The sequence below is a fragment of the Convolutriloba macropyga genome, chromosome 12 (genome assembly GCF_964194025.1).
Source record: "Convolutriloba macropyga chromosome 12, txConMacr16.3, whole genome shotgun sequence".
Taxonomy (NCBI): Eukaryota; Metazoa; Xenacoelomorpha; order Acoela; family Convolutidae; genus Convolutriloba; species Convolutriloba macropyga.
This window is the reverse complement of record NC_134479.1, coordinates 19716063-19742563: the sequence shown is the minus strand read 5'-3', so window position 1 is coordinate 19742563 and position 26501 is coordinate 19716063. Positions and strand designations below refer to the sequence as shown.

Genomic DNA, 26501 nt, shown 5'->3' with positions numbered 1-26501 from the left:
CTTAGATCAATAAATACTTTTATGAGACTTATCAGGCTTAGAAAGATAGCATATACTAGGAGTACGACCATCGAGTCAGAAGTTTGAACCTTCGCACCCCCCTACCCTCTAGTATAGGACCATCAAGACAAATATTAGCTTATAACCTTTTAGTTCATTTTTAAAAACCTGCTCGTTTTGACCTCGTTTCAGGCAAACCCACCCAGACAGTATCTTTAATCAAAATGTAACTGTGACGAAACTCAATTGTAACAAAAATATTTCACTCTGGCGATTTTTTTGGTAAGGATATGCCTTCTTTGCTATATCAGATTGAACTAGTGAATTTAAAAATAATTTGTATTATTTGTTTGCCTTTTTCTGTGCTCGCATTTATAACCGCTAGGCGCCTGAAAAAGAAACCAGATAGGTTTGATGGTGACCTTATAGTGTCGCATATTGTAATCATTTATATTTGTACAGTGTATGTATTTTTTATGATTATTGTTTGGTATTGGCACTACGAACAATTTATTGTTATTATTGTATTAACTAAACTTTGGGAAATATACTTTGGTCTGATACTCAATTACAATATGGTATTTTTTGCGTGATGACTCCCTTGTTGGCGCCGCCGTGAAACGTTTCTTAAGTTTTTTTGCTCAAATAGAAGAAATTTGTAGTGCAGATACAAGCTACTTGTTCTTATTGAGTTGAGCAGGCTTTAATAGGGCCTCAATATGTTCAAAAAAACTGTTTTCGACAGTAATGAAAACAAATTGATTGCTCGTTAATGATCAGACGCATCCAGACAACATTCAGGAATGATCAGAAATCAACTTGTTAATGAAAAGAATTTATCAAGAATTTGACCAGCGCACCAACCCCGTCCGTATGAAAAAAACGCGCTTAACCCTCCCTGTGCGTTTTTAATTGTCTGATAATCAAACGTACAACTCAACCTTAGCGACGTTGTGATCGAATAAGGGTCTTGATTTGCAATTTTGCCTGCTTCTTTCTCAATTGCTTTGAACTGCTAACCCAGGTTGAGGTGCCATCCTTAAGTGACCCCTGATCAGACCGTGCCAGACGAAAGTTACTTCTGATCAGACCCTCCCAGACCAACGTATCCTCTGATCAGACTAAAGTGCGCTCAAAACACCGTGTGCGCTCTAAGTGCGCTCGAAACTGTCTCTGATCTGACCTTCCCAGACGGAAAGGACCTCTGATCCGACCATAATCAGAACATTGTCCAGACGATTGTGCGACCATGGTCCAGTCCAAACCCAGACCATTGTCCAGACGATTGTGCGCTCAAAATCACTTCTGATCAGACTATTGTGCTCTCAAAAGTTACTCCTGATCAGACTATTGTGCGCTCAAAATCACCTCACCGCACGAATTTTGTTATAATATATTCATTTCATACAAAATTATGTTTGCATTATTATATTCATCTAAAGAAAAGACCATTCTAAAAGTATTATTGCAAAAGAAAAGATAACCCAACTGCTGAGTAAAAAATTATTAGTATACATTAGTGCATATTTCCAACTCAGTGGATAAATTTAGACAGCTTTCCATATAAAACATCGTATTCTACAGTTAAACAAAGTTTCCTTGTAAGGGTACTGACATGTTCAATCAGTTGGACCCCTTTGGTTCTGATCAAAGACATCAGACTCTAGATTTGTCTGCAATCAGAATGCTGCTTTTTGTTGCCTTTTGACAGAGCCGAAATCTCTCTGTAAAAAAAAACAAAAAATCAAAAAAAACTCCGCTCGAAATGGTCTCTGATCAGACTAATGTTCGCTTGAATCCGCCTCTGATCAGACCATAACCATCCAGAAGTGACTTCTGATCAAACCATCCCCAGACCAAAGTGACCTCTGATCATACCATCCCCAGACCGAAGTGACCTCTGATCTTACCATCCCCAGACGAAAGTGACCTCTGATCATACCATCCCCAGACCGAAGTGACCTCTGATCATACTATTCTGCGCTGGAACCAAATCCCAGACCCTGTAATTTTGGTCTGGGAACACACCGTGTGCGTTGGACTTGGTCTGATCAGAGGTCACTTCCGGATGGCACCTCAACCTGGGAATGCTTTATAATTTTAAAAACATTCCGAAAATTATTCTTGAAAAGAACGTTTTTCAATGTTCGGAGTAGATGGTCCAAAAACTTTTTTTACAAGGAACAGAATCTGCAACTTATCTACCTTCGGATGCCATTCCATAAATTATACGCGATGAGCACATTGTATTCGCCATAACTGTACTGGCCATAGCAACCACAGCTCCAATAGTTACCAGAACAGAAGCCCACCCCCACCCGTTGTATTCCAGGGCCTGGGAAAGGGCCACAGACTGTGCAATGTCCTTATAAGGAATCATCAAGGTTACCGCAGCCGAGATTGAACACAGTAGGGTTGTTATAAAAGCAACTGTAAATGACAACTGTGTTTCCTTCCCCCGAATTAATAAAAAATTGAACTGTTTGAGCAAATTATTTCAACCCCAATCTTAGTTTTTGGTTAGATTTCTATAGTTCACTTTTTTTGTCACCTGCAAAAACCTCAGTTTAAACTAACACACAATAATTTATGAAGAAAATTGTTGCAGCCACTTTACAGTCTAGCAACCTCAAACATTTTACTGCCTTGACATCACCAACATGATTAGCTTAAGATTTCATAGAGAGAAAGCAACAAGATATCAAAGTTAAAATTTTCAAAAAGCTCAAATTAAACAAATAAATTTAATTTTTGATTAATGAAGTCATGGGACCTGTCCCCAATAATACTAGGTAGCAAGTAAACAAAAAAAGCGCAAAGCCCTTTTTAATATCCGTTGAAAACAATTATATTGAAAGTCAAGAACACCATTAGCTATTAACTGAAACCATTAAATTAGTTTGTTTATATCTCAATAGGATGCCATTGAGACATTAAGTATCCACAATATTAATTACGACTATGAAAAGAACGAACGACAAATACTGTCAACAACAAAACAAAAAATTAATCAATATTTGCTGAAAATCAGTGTCGAAGCCATTCAAATCAAAAAACAGATTCTATTACCCAAACAAAAATTACATATCTATAATTGTGCCTGCTTTCAAAGCCAATGGGAACTGTCGTTACTGTGTTGATGTGACAACACCCCTTAAAATGAATTCAAATTTTGGCAAGTCTTCAAAAATCTTAAAATTTTTTATGAAAGACCGTAGTATCAAAGCCAGAAAACCATTAGTTGAAGCATAAAAAGCTAAGTATAGTAAATTTCGTTTCACTGGAAAAAATCAAATTTTCACAAGCATTAAACCTTAATAACTCCAGTGGAAAACAATGAAAAGGAACTGTTTAATTCGTTATTCTACGTTGGATGGACTGGCTTTTCCAATGATATTACTCACAACTCTACGATGAATAAGAACAGGAAAACCCCAGTTCAACCTATAGTTCCTCTACACTAAATGTTGGTCGGTGCAAAAAGTTGAAATCAGATTTCAGATTTTAGAATAGATTTTTGCTCTTCTTTTTTTCTCATTTAAAGTATGCCACACTGACGAAACAGCATCGAAAAATGATTACAATTCAAAGTGGAAGACTATATCATAATTTTTTGTGGCAGAAGTTTGTTTCATGTAATTATAAATCGAGAAAATTCATCTTTTGTTTTTATTCAAGGGGAAAAGGAAACAGATGCCTGCTGTAAATAAAGCAATAGGGACTGATTTAGCCGGATTAATGGCTTCCTCGGTGGCAATGTTCACTACGTCATATCCACCAGAGGCAAAATAGATCTCAGCAGCCCCAGTGAATACTGACGATACCCCGTTGGGTAGAAAATTGTCCGTCCAATTGTGCCAGTCAGCCAGAACGAACCCGCTCACAGCCACAAAGGTGAGAGTAGCCAGGTTGAGAAGAGAGAGGGCGTCATTTACAAGGGAGGTCAACTTGACACCTGAAAAGTTATCTTTCCTGGTTAAGTTTTATATAGGGACATTACGTAACAATTCCCATGTTCAGACGAGTGACCCAAGCCATCTTTGATCCGAAGAAAACTTGGGCCGGCCGCGTACAGTGGGTGCCAGACAAACTTGGGTTGCGTTCTAGGGTTTCAAATATTTTTGGGTCATGTTCTAGTTGTTGAAAACCATGTGGTTTGCGTACAAGCAGCTCAAACCCATTTGGGTAGCCCGCTGGAAATTGCCAGACTGTGCATGCACCCTCCGGTGGCTTCTTAATTATCTTAAATTGGTCTTCACTAGTGTATCTGATGCTGGTTCAGAAAATTTGACGAAAGATATCTGGGTCATTTTCCTTATCTAAATTAAAGCGTTTGGACTAATATCTGATTGATCTTGAAAGTTGTATGTAGTCAAGTTTCGATTCATCTTTTGCATGTAAATAAAGCTATAACGGTTCTTAAAAAGACTGCTGGACTACAGCAGGCGACCAATTTATGTGATTTAAGTTGATTAGCTCTTGTTCATACAGCGCGCCAGCTTATAATTTGTATCTCAATGTATTATCTAACAAAAGTCCAAATAAATTTCTCAAAATCTGAAGAGGCGCATTTTTGCTTGTAATCGAAAATGTACTGAAAAGTGCGCTTCTATTCTGAAAAAAATCTAAAGTGAGCGTCCGTTTCAATTTTCTGCTTATAAATCTTTATTAAAAGCGTGCTTTAATATTCACGAAACGTTTGAAGTTGAATTTGGTTATAATTCATTCGAGCCCATTTTATGATTTGTTCACAATAAAACGCAAGAACGATAAGAGTAATTAAAGAAAGTTGAACAGATTTAAAATGGGGCGGAAGACTTTCAAGATTAAAAAGCTCAAATTGTCGAGTACATGTCATGCAAAAACAAAAATTGATATCTCTGACAAAGACAATTGAATAAATTAAGTTCAAAATTATACAAAAAAGAAAGTTATATTGTATCTTGTCTACGTGTGAACAATTTGGATCAACTCAACTTGAGAGAGAGAGAGAGAAAGAGAGAGAGAGAGAGAGAGAGAGAGAGAGAAAGAGAGGAGAAAGTTTATTTGCATAAATATTGGCAGCGGCATGATGTTTATTAGTTTCAAATTGATTTTGATCAGCTCCCCACATAAAGTCTTCCCCTAAAGATTTTTGATATATATATTAGGTCGATTCTTGATGATGATATGCATTGAAATTCATCGATTGGAACCTCTGTAACAATATAATAATCCTGACAAATTTGATACTACCCGCAAAATTTTTTTAAAAAGATGACTGAAAAAGATGACTAATTAACAAAAATCATTCGATCCAAAATTATGATTTGTTCACAATAAAACTCAAGAACGCTAAAAGTAATTAAAGAAAGTTGAACTATTTTGAAAAGGGGGCGGAAGACTTTCGAGATTAAAAAGCTCAAATTGTCGAGTAAATGTCATGCAAAAACAAAATTTTGATATCTCTGACAAGGACAATTGAATAAATTAAGTTCAAAATTATACAAAATAGGAAACTATATTGCTGGTAATTTTTTGAATTTCTGTGCTTGGAAAAGTAAAAGGAGATTTAGAAGGTATCTTATACAATAGAAATTTGACAGTTCTTGTTGGGCGCCAGCCACTCATTTAATTTTTTTTTAAAAATCGATCATAGTACTAAAAAAATATGCTTTCGAAAATGAAAACTCGTGTTAATTGTAATAAATTTTTAATTTCAATGTAATCTATTCTGCAATTTCTCAATGCACATTTTTTCTGGCTTTTTTACAGCATAATAGTATCTTGTCTAAATCTACGTGTAAACATTTTGGACCAATTAAACTTGAGAGAGAGAGAGAGAGAGAGAGAAAGAGAAGATGGTTAATTGGCAAAAAACATTGGCAGCGGCAAGATGTTTAGTAGTTTCAAAATGATTTTGATCAATTCCCCACATAACGACTTTCCCCAAAAATTTTTGAGGTTTAATAAGTCGATTGGTGATGATGACATGCATTTAAATCCATCGATTGGAACCACTGTATCAATATAATAATCCCAACAGTCTTCAAGACTACACTTGAAACTGAAAAATGATGTCTGAATAAAATAAAAACGTGTTTTTTATATAATTATATTACAATTTTTGTTTATTATTCTTTGTTAACAAATTGTTATAAAGTGGCAGCTCAAAACTGTACCTTTTTTGTCAGCATTGCTAGAAAACAAAAAAAATGAGATAAAATAAAGGCCATATAAAATGATGAAAATAAACAGCACCTCGAGCTCTCATGGAAAAGTAAAAGCGGCTGCGTTGAACGAATGTTTTTCTTTGTAGTTCAAAGAAAAAATCAGAGGCCAAGTGGGTGTCCAGTACCTGTGATTTATAGCTGGGAAGGGATAAGGCCGGTAGGGGATAATTGTGGGGTTGAAATTTTGCATAATTTCAGCACTTCCAAAGGTCCCCAGGTCAAAAAATTCCTTAAACAATTTCAGCACTTTCCTTACAAAATGCAGCACTTTTTTCAACGAACTCCTTGAAAAATTGAAAAATACAACACTATAAAATATCAGCAAAATTCTTAAATAATTTCAGCAAATTCAAAAAAAGATTCCTTTCTGCAGATTCCTTACATCAAAATTTTGGGGGCAATTTTTTTCACTATTTTTTAAAACAGCATCACCATGTACGCTCCTCCATCGTTTGCAATCCTCCATCGTTTGTTTCTTAGGAGCCACTAATCAATCGAAAATCTGTGTTTCTTCATATAAAAATGACAATTCTTATTTTTGGAAAGGAGAACCACTAAAAAATATCACACTTTTATCATTGCTATCAAAGTGAAGACAATTTTTTTAAACTAAGTTGTTTCATTCAATCAAGTATCGTGGCAATAAACTCCAGCTGTGATAACTGCTTTATCTAAAGAGTTGATTTATGTCTTTTGACAGAATTTTTATGTCTTTTCAAAATATTCTCCAAGTGCTGTTTTGAGTGCTGCATCTGTATGCACAGAAGCAGAAAGAAAAGAAAAGTTGTGAAATTCAAAATATGATATGTTATGATATTCAAAAAAAAAATCGAAAACATGGAAATACTTTGGTCGACTGGCGCTGACCGGCGCTAAAAGAACATTTTTAAGCAGAAAAATCTTAGATAATTATACAATTAATGTGTTGACCTTTGCTAAAATCATATAATAATTGTGATGAAAACTCAGCACATTACGCAGTAATTTTTTAATGTTTTATCTGCTTTACATTATTTTCTTTCAGAGGCTGTCAGCGCATCCTTTTCAGTAAAATCTTGACTCGAGTTCCTTTGTTTTAATCGTTATCCACGCTATCTGTTAGCTTAAAAACTTAACAGATGCAACCCCTTTTAAGTGAGAAAAGTACGTTTTCCCAGTGCAAAGAATGGAGTCTGGGAAGTAAGTAGTATTCATATAGCGCACTAGGAGAGGGGGGATTATCATGCCATGGGGATAATAGGGAATAAATCCCTTGCATGATAATATGGTATAGATTTGCATTGGGATAATATGGAATGATCCTTAACCATGGGATAATAGGGTATGCATGCGGGTAGTCTAATTTTATTTACATGGCGTATGGATTGTTACATGGGATAATAGCGAATGGATTATTTACATGGTGACAAAAGTGAATGTATTTACATGTACGGAAACAATATATGGGAAGAGTGAGAAAACAAGCGCGAGGACAAAACAATTGGGGAGGCATGTAAGGAAAAAACAAATTCATTTTGAAAAATTTTGGTGAAGGGAATGGCATCAACGATTGCGACAATAGACATAAAAAGTATTCACAAAAACTATTTGTTGTTGAAAGAAAATTATCCTGATTATGGAGAAAGATTTGTGTACTTTTTTGCAACTTGTTTGCATTTGGATCCCAACATTGATCTTGACATTGCTCTTAAACTGCGTCCCTATGGGGGAATAATTTGTATTGATAATTCGTCGCTGGAAAAATATTTCAAAATCTTTCAAAATTTTGAGATTGCATGCTATTCCTCATGACGCTGCGGGTTTTGTTTATGAGTTTAGCGAAAAAGGACCTGGTTACTCGTACGTTTTAACTTGTCCAGTCACAAACGAGTATCTTGGTCACGTGACCGACCTTGCATTTTGTCTTTATGTGAAAACTTTCAAAGGACGATTGTTCAGTATGTTGGAATGCTGAAATCACGATCGGTTGATCTCGACTTTGAAGGTTTTCGAAATAAATCTGGCTTCATAGTTAAAGAACTTGCTATTGCTACTGAGAACTTTATCGACAGAATTTCTGTTCTACCTCCCAATTCATACAAAACGCTCTCTTCAAGTGATCAAAAGTCTTACCAGTGGGTTTCTAAGTTTTTGCACGGTCTTCTGTGGGAAACTGGAGAATATCCTTACTGCTATTTGCAACAAATCATAGACAGCATTATTCTTCGATTTCCATTAGCGGTATTTTACTCAATGGGCAAAGAGAAAACAAGTACTCTCACGATACTACTTCAGAAAAACGTGATAAATTTGAAGACATTGTCTGGTCCGAAAGTTGAACATCTGAAGTTATATCGAGAAACTCCTATTTGCGACCTACATGCAGTGAGTTGCCCAAAGAGACAGAAGAACAGGCATTGCGCGAGGAAGAAAGCACTGTTGTTCTATCACTGGTTGACGAATGAATCGCCGTCCAGAGAAGACTAATCCATCACTGCTTCAAGTGAGTTTATCTCCAAGTTTAACAGTCTACAGTTGCATAGCGCCCGACAATCAATCAATTGACTGTAACTGTAGCCAAGGAGGAAAGAATTGACTCTCGTGGACAAACAATTCTGAGAAAACAGCAGATTTATGAGTGGTGGCGCTGAAATAGAAGCTTTAAAGAAATATCTTTCTCTCGTGGAATACTTTCAATTGTACCATGTCTATACAAGAGAAAATGCAAAGACTGAAACTAACTTTTTTTACCTATGCCCAAGCGTGCAGTACCAATTCTGATGTCTCTGGACGATGAGAGTCTTCCCAAAGAAATCAAGCAGCGGGAGAAAGCAAACGATGTAGAGTCCACTGTTTTCAGAGGTAAAGTAGATTTAATAAATGCAAACTATAAAATCACTTACAGAAATGATGACAAAGACTCTGAGTATTCGTTGTTTGAAATATATATTGCTGAATTATTTTTGTAATAAAATTACTTTGCAATTCATTTTTCACAAATAAATTTTTAAAATTAGTCAAACGGAAGATCAGTTAGATTCGGGCGCAGGCATAACTGACTTGGTTTTTGACGCCGAGAACCAAGAAAGACAGTCTTGGAGGTTCTGTAATTCGAGATTACCTCGATCAGAAGTGGTATATTTTACACAAATTTTTATGATACAATTTCTCATAACTGTTTCTCTGATCAAATTAGTGTTTTTCAAACTTGGTTTCGAAGAATCAACATTTTTATTTTTCTCTACTCTTGTGCACAGTTGCGTACGCTCTTCCTAATCCCAAGTTATGAACAAAATAATTTCAACCTCAGACAGGTTGTTCATGGCTGTTTGCGGGCCATCTTGTTGCGGAAAAACGGAGCTGATTTTCAAAATGCTACTACATGGCATTTTTCTCAGAGTTTCAAAAAATCTTTTATTTTTATCAGCATGATCAGCCAAAATATCAGTCATTAGAGAAGAAACTGAACATAGAATTCAAAAAGTTTTCTGGTTATGAACTCGTTTCAGAGTTAGAAAACTGTCTGCTTGTTTTTGACGATTCATGTGAAGAAATATTCAACGACAAAGAGTTTTCTAAATTAGCAACTGCGGGGCGACATAGAAACATTAGTGTAGTTTATGTTAAACACAACTTGTTTCAACAGAGCAAATGATCTAGAACAATTGATTTGAATACAACACATAATTTTGTTCAAAGCACCACGAGACACACAGCAAATAAATTTTATTGGTCGACAACTGAATAACACACAATTTTGGAAGGAAAGTTATGAGCTAGCAATCAGGAAACAGTTTGGTCATTTGTTAATCGACTTAGATCCAAAAACATCCGCCGTCCTACGTTACTGTTCAAATATTGTTCCTCCAGGTCCATCAATTTTCTATCTTCCATCAGCTAAATCTGTTATCACCAACTTAACTGATGAGAGAGAAAGAACTATGTTTGCTGCGCCAGATGCTACATACATCGGACTCAAAAGTAGAAAAAATAATCAAGACAGCTCCAAATAAGTTCATTAAATTCCTTTGCGATTGCTTACTCAATATTGTCAATGTAAACGTTCCAGTTAATAAAACCAAATAAGAAGGTTACGAGAAATCATTCAAAACACTCTTATCTAATCAAGCAAGTTTGAAACTAAAAAGGAAACTTTTAGCCAAAGAAACAGAGTTGGTGAGAACTGTTGGATTTTCTTGCTATCGATATTTGACAAAAGAATAATGCATACGGAAGAATTCATTTTAATTCCAAAGCGAGTGTTTTTTTTCACATCAATCCATAAAAAATGAAATTTTGTAAAACCCTATTTATGAACAGAAGGCAGCTCAACTCTCACTATTTCAAAGAAATCAGCCTGAAAAACCACAAAAAGAAGAAAAGCCTGTTGAAACTATGAGCAGCGTTTACGAAAACAAGGAGGCGACTAAGGGAGAAATATCAGAACCAGTCGGCCAAGACAGTGAGATAGAACCAATATTAAAGAAACAGAAAATTCCTCAGTTTGAGTCTATATTATCTGATCTTGAAACAATGGAGAAAAACAAAATTAAGCGTTATGAAATCTTACTCGATCACATTATGTAATCTGACGTCATTTCCATAGGAGGAAACGATGTACATCATATCAATAAAGAACCATTGGGCGTTAAAATTTCTACTTTTCTGTATAATTTACAGCATACCACAAAAAAAAAATTGACATTAAAAAACACTCAAGAATTTTGACTGCTCTCGATATATCACCACATTTAGTTGCAAACACTTATGCCAAGCAAATCTTGAAAAACTCGTCGGAAAGTGAACAAGAATTCTACCCAAGCCGAGAAAGACCCCGCAGTAGCGGATCCAATTCAACCCCAACAAGAAATTACGAAGAAACAAGTGACGAAGCGACAGACAAAAAAAAGACCAGTCAAAAGAAATGGTCTCTCTTCTCCTGAAGTAAAACGTTTGGAACAGCTTTATTTAAAAGGACCAGCTACCGATGGAAGCGCAAAACGCTTACATACTCAGAGCAAGCTGCCATTAGGCAAAGTGCAGTCCTATTTGGAAACAAAACCGTCTTTCACAAAGTACCGTTCAATTTTATTAAAATTTTCCAGGCTGAAAGTTTTGTAAAAGACATAAATGAAATTTGGTCATTGGATTTGGCACACGTTGACAAACTAGTAAAATATAACCGTAACATAAAATATCTCTTGGTAGCAATTGACTGTCTATCAAGATATTTACGCATGGAACCCTTGAAAACTAAGTATGCGACGAAAACAGCTGAAGTGTTTCAAAAGATGATCAAAAATAAGCAGCCTGAAAAAGTGTGGGTTGACGATGGTAATGAGTTCCTTGAAGCTTTCAAACAATTGTGCAACAAACGTGGAAATCTTTTATGCAGTGCTCTCAGCGAAAAAAAGTCTGCATTTGCAAAGAGGAACATTAGGTCACTCAAAAAGATAAATCATCGGTACCTCGAAGAAAAGTGGACATATACCTACATTGACCAATTAGACCAATTTGTGAAATTAATCATTTCAAGTGTAAATCGGGTAACCAAACTTGCCTCAAATAAAGTTACCAAAAAGGATGTACCGCGGTTAGTGTCATTGGTCGCGCAAAAAAGTACAACTAAGAAGCCTAAGTTTTACGTTGGGATTTTGAGAGAATAGTTAAAAAGGACAAGGCTTTCCGGAAAAGTTACATGCAATCATTTACAGACGAAGTCTTTGAAATAACAGGAATACCTACATCAAACCCACCAACATACTCTTTGGTCAACGCTGACAACAAACCAATTCAAGGAAAATTTTATCGATCAGAATTACAACTTGTCAGGCTCCCTCCCGCTGAAAATGTCCAATAACCGGTTTGAAGACGAGTTTACAGTTCACGTTGTTTCATCCGCTTCAATGGAAATATTCGATTCAAACACATTTGCAACATTTCGGAATTTTTTTAATGACGAAATTCAACTTTCAGGTGATTGACGAGTGGGGCTAAGTGAAATTATAATCCCAATAAAAATTGAAAGTATTGGAAACGGAAATCTGACTGTGTACAACTTAAAAGACTATGAAGATTCCCAAAGATGTCTTCTGGAGCCAATGTTATTTCTCGACCTTATAGCGGCCAAAAACTAGCTTTTATGCCAGGAACATTTGATTCGCTGGCGCAACTTCTTGCCACAATTAAACGCACAGTTGGATTACCTCATTTTTCTTTCAGAGAAATTAAGAGCTCTGGAAAATACGAAATTTTACTAGGGAAATATGAGGGAATTACATTTCCCAGTGAAGAAATCCCCAGCATCATTCATTGGCTCTGAAGGTATTCCTAACGGTAATGGATTTTATATTGGGTACGAAATGAATCCAAATGAAAACAGTCTTATGAAAAGTGATGAAACAAAAGCATATTATGGGGAATTTCCAGCCGACCTTTGTGCTGGAAAGCTTCTTATTTTCATCTATACAAATATAATTGAATACCAATACGTCGGTGACACGAAGGCACCTCTTTTGAGAGTCATTGATTCGAAACGACGTCTGAAAAACGGTAGTGTATGTGAGCTTGAACCAACTCATCGAATCGTTTTTACAAGTTTAGACTACAAGAAACTTTTGACCAACACAATTCAATCAATTTCAATTGAACTGCGGACGGAAACAGGACAATTAGTTCCGTTTTTGGGAACTGGAAAAGTTATTCTAAAACCACAAATCAAAAAAATTTTTCCAATAAAATGGATTCATACTATGCTAATCAAGCGACGTCTTTGCCTCATTTCTTTGGACATTATCAACAAAGAGGAAGTGGTTTTGGCGCTTTAGCTGCAGGAATTGGACGTGTTGCACTGCCCCTAGCACGTCGCTTCATTTTGTCAACTGCTAAACGTATCGGAAAAAAGTTCCTGAAATATTGTGTACCAGAGATTCTGGATATAGTGGGCAACAAAAAATCTCCTAAACAAGCAATTAAGAACAAAATTTCCTAAACTGTTAAAAACAGACAGGAGGCTCTCGACGAATCACTTGGCGTCGGAGGAAATCAATACGAGGCAATTCAATGAAAATAGGCGAAAAACGCAAAAAGACCATTTCAACGCATAGAGCACCAAAAAAAGTCGGTTGGATATTTTTGCAAAAGTGAAAGTTGATCGCTAATTTGTTACCATCAGAAGCAATTCAGAGCTCATTGGATTAATTTGAAAAACCCTCACTACTGGTGACTTTTGCTGGTAGTTTTTGTCAAAAATTGGGTCCAATCTACAGCCCAAATGGAACATGTTAGAATTTGAAGTCGCTGGTGACAGAAAAAACTTCATTGATTTACAAAAAATTTTTCTCGAAGTTAAATGTAAAATTATCTAGTCTTCTGAAGCTGATTTGAAATACGAAAAACAGATTGTCCCAACTTTTGCAATGATGTGTTACATTCACTATTCTCTGATTGCACAGTGTCTGTTAATGGACTAATAATTTTGAACGCTAACGGAAATTATGATCACAAAAGTTTCATTGAGACCAAGTTCTCACATAATAAAGATGCACAGAATACTAGGCTGGCCTGTCAGGGTTACTCTTATGAGGAAAACCCGGGAACGCTATCAACTGCAGAAGTGAACAGAAGAAAACTTTTGGTGAGACAATCAGCTGAATGCACATTCTATGGCAAAATTGCTGTAGACTTTTTCACTTGCGACAGACATCTGCTAAGTGGTATGACACTTCGAATTGCATTCAATTTATGATTTTGTTATAATGTCTGATGATGCTGCAAAACAATACAAAGTAAAAATTGTCGAAGCTAATTTGTATGTGCGGAAGATAACCCTTAATGACACTGTTGTGTCGGCCATTGCAAAAAAAACGTTATTGATTAGTCCCGCATCCTATCCTTATCTTGAAACCCTCACTGAAACATTTCTGGCTTCAACGGGTCTACACAGTTGGAAAAAAGAAGATATATTTTCGAGAGAACCAATCCGCCGACTGGCGATCTGCTTAAATACAAATGAAGCTTTTATTGGTAACAACTGGCAAAATCCATTTCATTTTCGAAATTTCGACCTAGAGCAGATTTATGTATATCGAAACGGTTTGCCTGTGGCAGATAGTCCAATATCTACAGCTGACGACAAACAACTTTACTTTAATACAATATCGGATCTAGCTTACATTGATAATGGACATGGAATAAGTTTGACAGATTACGCAAACCATTTCATGATGGTTTTTGATTTGACCAGTACCCAACATGACGAGTACCCAGTATCCCATGATTTATTCACCCTGAACTGACAAACTGTTCAATTTCTGTTGAGTTAAAATTTTCTGTGGCCTTACCAAACAATATTGAAGTTTTCATTATTGGTGAAAAAACTTGTACAATTTTGTTGATAGTGCGAGAAGAGTATCAAAGAATCACATTTTGAAAAACTAAAAATGGACCAAGATGATATCAATGATCTAATTCAGAGATGTGCTTTACTCAAGCATAAATTTCTGGGTGTCTTCGCTGCAAATAGTTTTCCCCAAAAGTTGAAACCAAACAGTTTCCTAATTGTTAACGCAGCAACTGTAGGAGGTTTTGGTACCCATTGGTTACTGTTGTGCCAGAAAGAGGATGTTAGAATTTGAAGTCGCTGGTGACAGAAAAAACTTCATTGATTTACAAAAAATTTTTCTCGAAGTTAAATGTAAAATTGTCTAGTCTTCTGAAGCTGATTTGAAATTTGACGCTACAGCCGCCGCTGACATTACGAAAACAGATTCTCCCAACTTGTGCAAAAATGTGTTACATTCACTGTTCTCTGATTGTACAGTGTCCGCTAATGAACTAAAAATTTCATACGCTAACGGAAATTATGCTCACAAAAGTTTCATTGAGACCGAGTTCTCACATAATAAAGATGCACAAAATACTTGGCTGGCCTGTCAAGGTTACTCTTATGGGGAAAACCCGGGAACGCTATCAACTGCAGAAGTGAACAGAAGAAAACTTTTGGTGAGACAATCAGCCGAATGCACATTCTATGGCAAAATTGCTGTAGATTTTTTCACTTGCGACAGACATCTGCTAAGTTGTGTGACACTTCGAATTGCATTCAGACGCTCAATTTATGGTTTTGTTATAATGTCTGGTGATGCTGCAAAACAATACAAAGTAAAAATTGTCGAAGCTAATTTGTATGTGCGGAAGATGACCCTTAATGACACTGTTGTGTCCGCCATTGAAAAAACATTATTGATTAGTCCCGCCTCCTATCGTTATCTTGAAAGGTTATCTTGTAACCTTCACTGAAACGTTTCTGGCTTCAACGGGTCTACACAGTTGGAAACAAGAAGATATTTTTGAGAAAGAACCAATCCGCTGACTGGCGATCTGCTTAAATACATATGATGCTTTTATTGGTAACAACTGGCAAAATCCATTATTTCATTTTTGAAAATTCAACCTAGAGCAGATTTATGTATATCGAAAAGGTTTGCCTGTGGCAGAAAGTCCAATATCTACAGCTGACGACAAACGTCTTTACTTTAATACAATATCGGATCTAGCTTACATTGATAATGGACATGGAATAAGTTTGACAGATTACGCAAACCATTTCATGATGGTTTTTGATTTGACCAGTACCCAACATGACGAGTACCCAGTATCCCATGATTTATTCACCCTGAACTGACAAACTGTTCAATTTCTGTTGAGTTAAAATTTTCTGTGGCCTTACCAAACAATATTGAAGTTTTCATTATTGGTGAAAAAACTTGTACAATTTTGTTGATAGTGCGAGAAGAGTATCAAAGAATCACATTTTGAAAAACTAAAAATGGACCAAGATGATATCAATGATCTAATTCAGAGATGTGCTTTACTCAAGCATAAATTTCTGGGTGTCTTCGCTGCAAACAGTTTTCCCCAAAAGTTTCCTAATTGTTAACGCAGCAACTGCAGAAAGTTCTGGTACCCATTGGTTACTATTGTGCCAGAAATAGGAGGGCGATCAATTGTTCTTTGCTGATCCTCTCGGACAGTCTATTCCGTCATACAAAGATGTCTACCAAAGAATAATTTTTCTAGAAGAAAATGCAAAAATTTATCAGTTCCTGAAGGATCGGCAAATTCAAAGTAAAAACTCAAAACTTTGTGGACTTTTTTTTGCATTCATTTTGCTCATTATTTTTTTTAATTCACAAAAAAATTGTAAAACTGAGTGATGCTCAATTAATTCGCTTTGCTTTTCATATGATGTATTAACCCTTCCTTGATTGCGATAAATTATTTTTTTCAAATTTTAATTTTTTCTTCATACACAAGGCGAACACTCAGCAAATCAGTATCAATATTCAGTTTTCCGTATTCACTAACAAAAATATCCATAATTTGACAAAAAGCACCAGAATGAGGACCAGACAAAATGTTTTCAACTTTTCGGATAGTTTCAGTATTAACAAAATCAGTTTGAACTTGTTTCGATGGAGGACGGGCGTTGTAGATAGTCTTTTGAGCAACTACTGGCATTTTCTCACAGGGTTTTTGATTCATATTCACTTGTTTTGCATTGTTGTGTTTAAAATTATTGTAGGCAAAAGCTGGCACTTGTTTGCGTACTTTCTGTGAGTCTACTTTATCTGCGGAGCTGTTGAATTCAACCGCCAATTTGAGATTGGTAAAAACGTCTCCATTAGTCTCCAAAGTTGTTGCAGTCAAAAAGAAGAATTTGGAGGTTGTAAAAATACAAGGCATAGGAAAATTCTGGTTTCGTTTCAAAGTTTCCTTTTCGAAAGTTGTTGCATCAAGCAAAACGTGATAATGGTTAGTTACTAAACCGGAAAACTCAGAATCAAAATGGGCATACACTGCATAAACATTTGTGCTAGAAAGGGTAGATTTCTCTTCTACGATCTGAAACTTGAACTGTTTTTGAAATTGTTTAAAATAATTTGGTGAGCGCTCATACATCGCCTCAACCATTTTTAATGCTGGTGTTGGTCTTCGAAATTTCTTCTGACTTTTGTTGGAATCGTGGTTTTTTTTTTGCTGGAGGTGGTTTTATTGATTCCTCTTCTGTGAATTGAGAGCGTATATCTGCTGACTTTTCAATCATTTTCTCAAATCCTTGGACAGTTAGAGAAACTCTCTGCTGAAATTCATAATCGCTTTCCGCTTTCTTGAACAATTTTAGAAACACATAGGTCCCCGTCCTTTCATACGTTTTCACAATTGCTCTGATTAAGCGCTTATCAGTTGTCGAAATGTTGAAACAACAATCGCTAAAATCTGTGTCTTTAGTGGAAGTGAAAGGCATGGCGCAACCAAATTTTATCTCTTTCAAATAAAATTGTGAGTGCTCCAACTCAATTGCGGCGGCAAGCTTGGATTACACATGTGTCATCAAACACTCAATTAAAAACAAATTATTGGCAAATACAGTCTCAAGTACGCCTACGGCGTACTTGAGTCTGTTCATTACGAATTTTATGGCAAACATTTAGTGCACGAATGTATTCTTTTGAACAATTTCACATGCATAAAGCGCTCATATAAACTAGAAATTAGAAACCAGAAAATTAGAAATTAGAAACCGATTTCAAATGCATTAACCAATCATATACACTACAAATTAAAAGCACATGTGACCTCAGATAAGAAACTACACATTCAACACAATATATAACAACAGTCAATTGAAAACAGTTGTAACCCTAGATAACAATCTTTGGTACACTGAAGTTAAAATTGTGTGTGTATGTTGGCTCAAAATTAAAAACAGATGTGACCCCCTAGCTTACGTGAAACTATTGCAAAAGTTTTACACTGCCATCTATAATTCGGCAGCATTCATTTATGTGTTGAGTCAAATTGCAGTTTGCTTCCCGCAACAAATTCGAATCTGTTTAACCGAATTCTTTTAACTGAACACTTAACTTTTAAAATGTCGGTTAAAATTCTCGTACAGTCCGAGGTTTCTTGGGAAAGAACATTAGTTTATCAGACAGTTTATGAAAATTTTGTGGTCCTTATTCAACAACGAAAACAAGACGATGTGTGGCACCTTTATCATCACTGTCTTCTTCCAAAGCTTCTTATAAATGCAATTGCCGCCCTGCCCGAGAAAACAAGCCCATCCGAAAGAACTATTATTACTTCTGGTGGCCACCTACCTGCAAGCGTGCTGACAGCATTTCAAGATTGTAATATGGACACATTACCTGATGAAATAAAACGTTTTTTCTACAGGTACGACTGTGACTGCGTACCTTTGCTTGGAAATCAACTCGGAGCTTATCAAGCTTGTGATGATCTTGGCAATTTGTGGCGGATCAAAAACTTCACCGTTTTCATCGGAAAGTTAGACAACACTAGCTAGTTTACCCACAACACCAGCAGTTTACCCAAGTCCAACTCTTACGCCGACACCTAGCCCATCCCTCTTCGCTGGAATTCACAACAAAAACAACAACCCTCCAAACCATTTCGACAACTTTGACGAGAACGTTGTGTCCGGAACAACTTTTCAAACGCCAAAGCGAGAGGCTCTGAGCAACAGTTTTCAAACACCCAATTGTTCAGAGACTCCAAACGTTAGCGGTGCACCAAAAAAGCGACGACCAGAAAATTCTTTGATGGAGTTATTCGATTAAATTAACTTAATTAAAACTTGAAATTTTACTTTCATATAAAAAAATGTTTCAATTTTGAGATGTTAAGTTGTTCGTGTGTGTGTTATACAGGTTACTTCGTTTCTATTTCTTGAATTTTAAATACAAAATTTTTTTAATGTTCGTTTTGTGTTTCTATTCAAAAATTAGACAAAAACAAAACTCAAGGAAGAGTTCCGGGAAGAGTTCAGGGAAGAGTTTCACTTACCCCATGACGCAATCACAGATATTATTTTCCTAGCAGGCATTCATGTACTGCAATCACTATGAAGTATTCAGTTTTTGTGGTAATAATCCACAATTAGACTTCCGAATCAATAAAATTTCGAAACATCTGTTTGTTAAGCCTAAAGTTATACAGAATTAACACATTTTCTGTTTTGCAAAATGTGTGCACTTTTTGGCTCACAAGACCTGTTAACATTATGCCAAAACAGTAGCAGCATATGAACTCTGAAACCAATTCATAAATTGGAAATGTTGTCGAAAAATTGTAATCCATCAGAGATAAAATTCAGAAAATTGCACTTTAAAAACAAAATGATGTCATTAGGATGTGTTATAAAAAGTGTAAACGTCCTCTAGCAGCACCTCAGAGCTTTGGGCTCTCGTTCAACAGGGTAAAAAAGCAGGTTTCTGACCCCAAAAATGAGGGCTTCAAAAAACACTTGATATGAAACTGATGCTGCAGAGGACCTCAGCACACTGTGTCCTACAAAACATCTCATCACGCTCGTCAAATTTATCCTAACCGTTAAGGAGGTAATTAGCGCCTAATTAAAGGCTAATTAGTGACTAATTAACATAATTGCTAATTAATGAAAAAAAGTTGAATTTTTTTTACAGCAATGTCTTTGTGGGAACATTCTGGATATTTTTGATCGTAAGCATCAGGGCCAAAAAATGGCTCCTTCACCAATTTCCAAAACATCTGGTCATCAATGTACATTAACATCAGGCATTAATTAGCATATGAAGTACCCTAAGGAAAGATGTTAGATCGCGTTTCTTTGCATTTTTGCAACTTGTGGGCCCACGGCATCCATTTCTCTCATAACACCTGTCATCGAAAAAGGCTTCAGAAAAAACGCCCATGTTTCATGTAATTGTCATTTAATGACATTGATTTACGATGATTGACAGAAAAAAAATCTTTTTTTCTGTTCGTTTTTGAGCTATTTTTTAGTGCGGTCCTATGTTTTTCGGCCCGGGGAGCAATTTTGCTCATCACACTTGACAGCGTAGGACAACTCTAATCACCCGTTTTTTAAGAGGTCTAAAATGGTCCTTTTTTGAAAAACTCAAAAGAAAGTAACATGTTTCTCCACTTTTTGAAATGCATTTTTTTAAGTGGTTCACACAAAAACACTCGGTATGACCCCTCTGAGGGTCTACTAGGACATAGTTTTGAAATCGCAAAGTGTTTTACATCTTTCTTGCGTTTATTTTCAATAAATATTCGAACCAAAAATTTCCCGTCAGTGTCAACCAATAAAATTTGACGAATTCAAATATTTGAGTTTGGCGCCCACCAAACTACGTTGTTATACAGAATTCCTTTCCTGTTACACTCTTCGTAGCGAACGCAATCACCACAATGTCCAATACTAGTTTTCCGAATCATTCAATTCTTTCCTAAATTCAATTCAAGTTGTTATATTCAAGTCAAGTTGTTATATTCTATCATCATGATTTTTGCTTGTCGGTATTGTAACTCTGTGCTTAGCTTTAGAGGAAATCGTTCTCGCCATGAAACAAAATTTCACCCAGATCAAATGAAATTACCAATTTACCACTGTTCTTTGAGTGAGTTTATATCTCGAAAAATGTGTGAAGTGGAGCAACACATGCGAACTGAACGTTCAAGGTTCACAAACTGTTGTAGGACTTTCCACCTCGGATTCAACAGTTGGCACTTCTATGCCCAACATGCAAGGTCAGTTCATTCAATTCCAGTCTTTGGTGCTGAGTTTCAACCTACTCAACCCCCCAATCATTCAGCTTTTAATGGCAGTCTGCAGTCCTACTCAATAGAGCCCACGGATGACGAAATGGTGCTAGCAAGAGACCTCCAAGCGTTCATGAAGTTCAAACAAGAGAGAATTCAGGAGCTAATTGATCAAAAATTATCAGCGGGCCCGCAAAAAGTTCAGTTCTCAGCAGAACTGCAACTTCCCAAACAATTTCGTGAGCCTGATGAAGACGACGAGCGTATCACCATCTTCGCTAACTCTCTGATGACTCCTGTGTACGCTGAAGGGCTCTCAAATGACAATTTTGTAGAAATGATGGAATAAACGCTCACTGTGTTGTTCACCTTTGCCTCTTCTGGAAGTGGATGGTTGCTTGAAAAAGTTCTTCGCTTCAATATCAAGTTCGCAAAGTACAGACCGGCCAGCGGCTCTTCCACTTACCGCCAGATTTAACTTACCGCCAGATTTACAAAAATGCAACTCTCTACTCAACATACGGAATCATACAGACAGCAACTGTTTCATTTACAGCTTTGTCGCAGCTTCCTATCTAAAGAACAACGATTTTGAGGGAGAAGAAGGACAAAATGACTCTTTAAAGCTAACATTCCACGAGTTCTATCAAAACTTGTCATCGCTTCAGCCTGCTGGTGAGTTTGCAATGCCCATGAGTTTCAATGACATCGAAAAGTTCGAAACACTTAACGACATAGAGGTTAACGTTTTTGTATTTGAAAACCGAGATTTGTTTCCAATGCGGGTGTCCAAGAAGTCTACCTCAAGTCTCATTCTTGACATACTTCTTCTTTACGAGAGTGACAAACATCACTACGTTCTTATTAAGGACTTAACCAGGTTCTTTTGTTTTATCAAAAACAAAAAGTTCAGGTCAACTCTTCACCTCTGCCGGAATTGTCTTTACCCGCGTCACAAAGATTTTAAACAGTTTGAAGATCATGTTGAAGTTTGCGGTAACAATCCACCAGCTGTTATTCGCATGCCAACAACCAGCAACAATTTATACAAATTCAACAATTGTTCTGCAACCTGGTTTGCTCCGCTGGTTATCTATTTCGATTTCAAATCCATTCTCAAGCCCGTAGCGTCCTGCCCAGCTAGTTCAGAGAGTGCATCAACCCGATCAATTGAAATACATGAACCATGTGGATTTGCTATAGCAGTCATAGAGCATGGTAATCCGCAGCCCAAATTCAGTCATTTGGACAGCTCAGTCAATTGCTTGAGAAATTTTGTGGAAAGGATTCACAAGCTTGCTAAAGATTTACACGAGCAGAAACGCAAGTACCCGTTCTATGGCGGTGACCGCTCAACTCTTGAGAAGAGTGAAACAAAAAAATATTGGACTTGCGAGAGTGAATTTCTAGAGAACGAGGAAAAGGACTTAGATCATTGTCATTATACCGGCAACTTTCTTGAATGGGCTCATCCTCAATGCAACAGAGCGAGGAGAAAGTCCAATTTCATTCCCGTTATTGGGCATTATATTCAAAATTATGAACTGCATCACTTCCGTTTAAGTCTTCAAGAATGCGAACCCACTACAACAATCAAGGTGATACCATCCACTGATGAGAAACATATAACAATGGTGTTATGAGTGAAAATGGGCACTTTCGAGACGGCTGACAAAAAACTTGTACCTATTTACGAGTACTTGCGGTTTGTAGACTCTTACAAATTATTCAGTGGATCGTTAGAAAAATTGGTTGAAACGCTGCCCGATTCGGAATTTGCAATATTGGAGTCCATGTTTGCCGATATTCCCCACTCCGAACATCATCTTTTCAAACAGAAAGGGTATTAATCTTACTCCTACATGAGCGACAGATCAACATTTGCAGATGAAGAGTTGCCTCCACTTGAGACGTGGAAGAACACTTTGGATAATGGGAAAATATGAACCAGCAGCCAGGAATTGGAAAAAGCAAAACATGTGGGAGATATTCGAATGTAGAACTATGCAGGATTATAACGATTGCTATCTGAAGCTGGATGTTGCGTTGCTTGCGTGCTGGTCAGCGCACTGTCGAAAGCTGAGCTACCAAACCTACAGGTTAGATGTAGCCCAATTCTTTACAGCACCAAATATGGCAAAGGACGCTGCACTGAGAATTACCAAAGCACGTATGGAGTTAATGACGGAACCGGAACACTTACAAATGATCGAGCCATCAGTGAGGGGCGGCATGGCTTCAGTATTTGAGACGCGATTCTTCAAAGCAAATAATCGATATTTGCCAGGGTTCAAGCCTGAAGAGCCATCTACGTTTGGATTTAGCGTAGACGCTAATAGTTTATACGGCTGTGTAATGCAAGAAGAATTTCTCCCCATAGGCAACTTCCGATTTGCAAATGAAGTATCGATCAGTGATATACTGAATATGACAACAATTTCGACAATTGTGTACTTCGTTGAGTTGGACCTTGAATACCCGACAAGCATTCAAGACCAACATAAAGATTATCCCTTGCGCCCGTGAAGGAGATAGTGTTAGATGCCTGGCTAAGCGAATTCCAAATCGATATAAAAGAGCGAATCAATATAACCCAGGCAAAGGTTTCCAAATTGCTGCAGACAATGCATGACAACAAGCATTATGTTTTGCACTTCAAGTTACTACAGCTATACGTTCAACTTGGAATGCGCATTACTAAGCTGCACCGCGTGCTATAATTCAAGAACAATGGCTGGAACCCTACATTACTCTTAACAGTAATATGCGCAAGAGTGCAACAAATATGTTCCATTAAAACTACTACAAACTAATGAATAATTCAGTGGATGGGAAAACCATAGAATCCAAAAGGTGCCGCTTGAAAGTAGAAATAACTCGCAATGCTGAAAGAACCGAAAAAATAGTGTCCAAATTCGAGTTTGAAAGATTCGAAGTTTTTGGGGAAAACATGGCGGCAATGTGCTCGAAGCCCAAAAATAAAAAAACTGGAACACACCAACAATTGTTGGTGCAAGCGTCCTCGACCTTGCAAAATTTTACATGTACAGATTCCACTATTATGTTACGCGGCCCAGTTTTTCCTTTCGATTGCTCTACTCAGATACGGACATTCTGCTTTGTAAGGTGGAGGCAGACGATCTATATTACGAACTGGAAAAGCAAACCCAGGATGTGAAGAATGAGTTCGACTTTTCCTCTTACCCTGATGGTCATGCACTTCATAATGATACAAATAAGTGCAAAGTCTTGAAGTTTAAAGATGGATTTAGTGGGGACATTATTTCGGAATTCATCGAACCCAAAATGTATTCTGTAAATTCTAAGGGTTAGTATTATTATTTTTTTCAGGCAAAAAACTAACACTGTAACCTCTAGACAAAACTGTTAAATTTCAAGTTAATAAAGTTTACCTCTTTCAGGTTGTTGTAAGCTGTCAGCAAAAGCGTCACCAAAGCGACGCAAAGACTGCTGACCCATGAATTGTATAAAAATACGCTGTTATCGTCAAAACCAATACGAGCACTTTACACCAGAATAACCTCGGAAAATCACGTTTTGAAAACAGTAACAGCTAATAAAGTTTCACTCTCTGCTTTTGATAATAAGCGGTACATTTGTTCGGACGGTTTATCAACCCTTCCATTCGGTCATTATTCTTTACATTTATATGTAGAGAGCGATGTGGATAGTGATTCACTAAGTTGGTTCGATCCCAATCAATCGGACAGTCAAATAAGTTGGGATTTTAGCAAAGATAATCAAAGCGAACTGTTCAAAGACAGCCAAGTTGATTGGGACTTTGAGAGTAATGCATTACCACCCCCTGCTAAAAGAATGCGCAAGTACTGCAGTGAGAGATTAATTCAACTACTGAACAATGCCAGTAACTATTCGCCGCCCGATCCTGGACTGATTTACGCAAGCAATATTAGAGACGAAGACATCCCCGATGACCAAATATTTGATTTTGATAGAGCTAGCAGCTCAGAAGAAGAGCAAAGTGTTTGCTCTCTGATTGATTATGAAGCCAAAGAAAGTAGCGGCGAACAGTAGTTTCAACGTAAAACTCCATTTCTAATGCTTTTTTACAGACTTTACTGTGTGTTGATTTCAGTTTGAATAGAGTTGATTTTGTTTGGTGGGCTGCTAAACGGACGGCCAAATTAGAAAGAATAGAGTGGCGGTTATACATGTATTTCCCCGCTCAGGTTTATACCCTATTATCCCATGGTTAAGGATCATTCCATATTATACCCATGCAAATCTATACCCTATTATCATGCATGGGATTTATACCCTATTATCCCCATGGCATGTTAACCCCCCCCCCTTTCCTAGTGCGCTATCTGAATAATACTGAAGTATAATGAATCTCATCAAACTTTCCCCACTTCTTCTTGATGAGAATCTTGAAAAAATTAATCAAAATTGCTGTATTACATCAAATTTCACGGGATTTCTGGTTCTGCAGATTTTTTTTTTGTTTCCCGGGCAATTACGAACTTAGAAATTATTAAGTTCTGGAAATTTGACGGCAAAGTAAGATTACCGCATTTCGTTACAGTTAACATCAATAAACTTTAGTTTTCTTGTTTCCGTGACACGCTTTTTCTTGAAATTGTAACATTCTTAGGTTGCATCATAACTTTCCCGCGAATTTGTGAGATTTCCGGAGTTACCGACCGGTTTTTAGTAATTTCGCTGTGGGGTGGCTTTGGCTTTTAATGACTAAATCAATCACCAAATAAAATTATGAACGAGCTAACCGATACAAGCTATAATTGTGATGAGAAGAACCAACAGTACAGAGTAGAGATCAAATGACTCCAAAATACTTGGCGTGGCTTTCAGAACTGCCTCAGAAGTTGCATCGTCAAGATACGCCACCACTCCTGCAATGAAAACAGGGCAAGATTGACAAAGTGTCCCAGATTAACAAAATTTGGGATCACTTATAAAATCTTGATTATTGATTAGAAAAAAAAGAAAATGAAAAATTACAACGAACAATCGATTTAAAATTTTAATGTATGGTATTGGAAAAACAGCTTGTGAGACGTTGGCGGTCAATACTCGCTAATTTTTTCGAGATAAATACTCAAGTTAGGATTTTTGCTCAAATGTAATTGATTTTATAAGATAGTGGTGGATACCAGTTTTCAAAGACCCATGATTGACCTACCCAGTTATTTCTAGTACTATCGAGAAAAAATTTTAAATTTGATTTAACTAGAATAACGGATTGTCTGATACTAAATATTGTAATTTTCCCCTAGCTCAAATTTCAGTGAACTTTCTCTTCAATAATAGGCCGGAAGTTTCTCAAATTGAAATCTAATATCTAATATTATTTTACTATACCCGAACCTTCATTAATTGCTCAACTCTCTAACTTATAATTTGATTCTAATGACCTTTCCTTTTTCCCTTAATTCCAAATCATGAATCAATTTATCAAAAATTTATATATAATATATATATATATATATATATATATATATATATATATATATATATATTATATATATAATATATTATATATATATATATATATATATATATATATATATATATAAGTATATATATAAACATTATATTTATCTTCAATTCTGGTTATATAATAATAATAATCTTTTTCACCAAGTTCATAATCATCAATTAAATTAGCTGCAAATTTATTTTCTCTGGCTCCATCTT

The 26501-nt window shown here is 36.5% G+C and overlaps 1 protein-coding gene across 1 annotated transcript in view; it reads right to left on the bottom strand.

Annotated features, from left to right (window-relative positions):
* The window catches only part of LOC142350410 (cationic amino acid transporter 3-like), a 42903-nt gene that overhangs the window by 15786 nt on the left and 616 nt on the right, over window positions 1–26501 (bottom strand). The window contains exons 2-4 of the mRNA XM_075402257.1: window positions 25571–25696; window positions 3698–3955; window positions 2206–2430 (exon numbers count right to left, since the gene is read on the bottom strand). Of these exons, the coding sequence (XP_075258372.1) occupies window positions 2206–2430; window positions 3698–3955; window positions 25571–25696 (609 nt within the window). The remainder of the gene's footprint in view (window positions 1–2205; window positions 2431–3697; window positions 3956–25570; window positions 25697–26501) is intronic.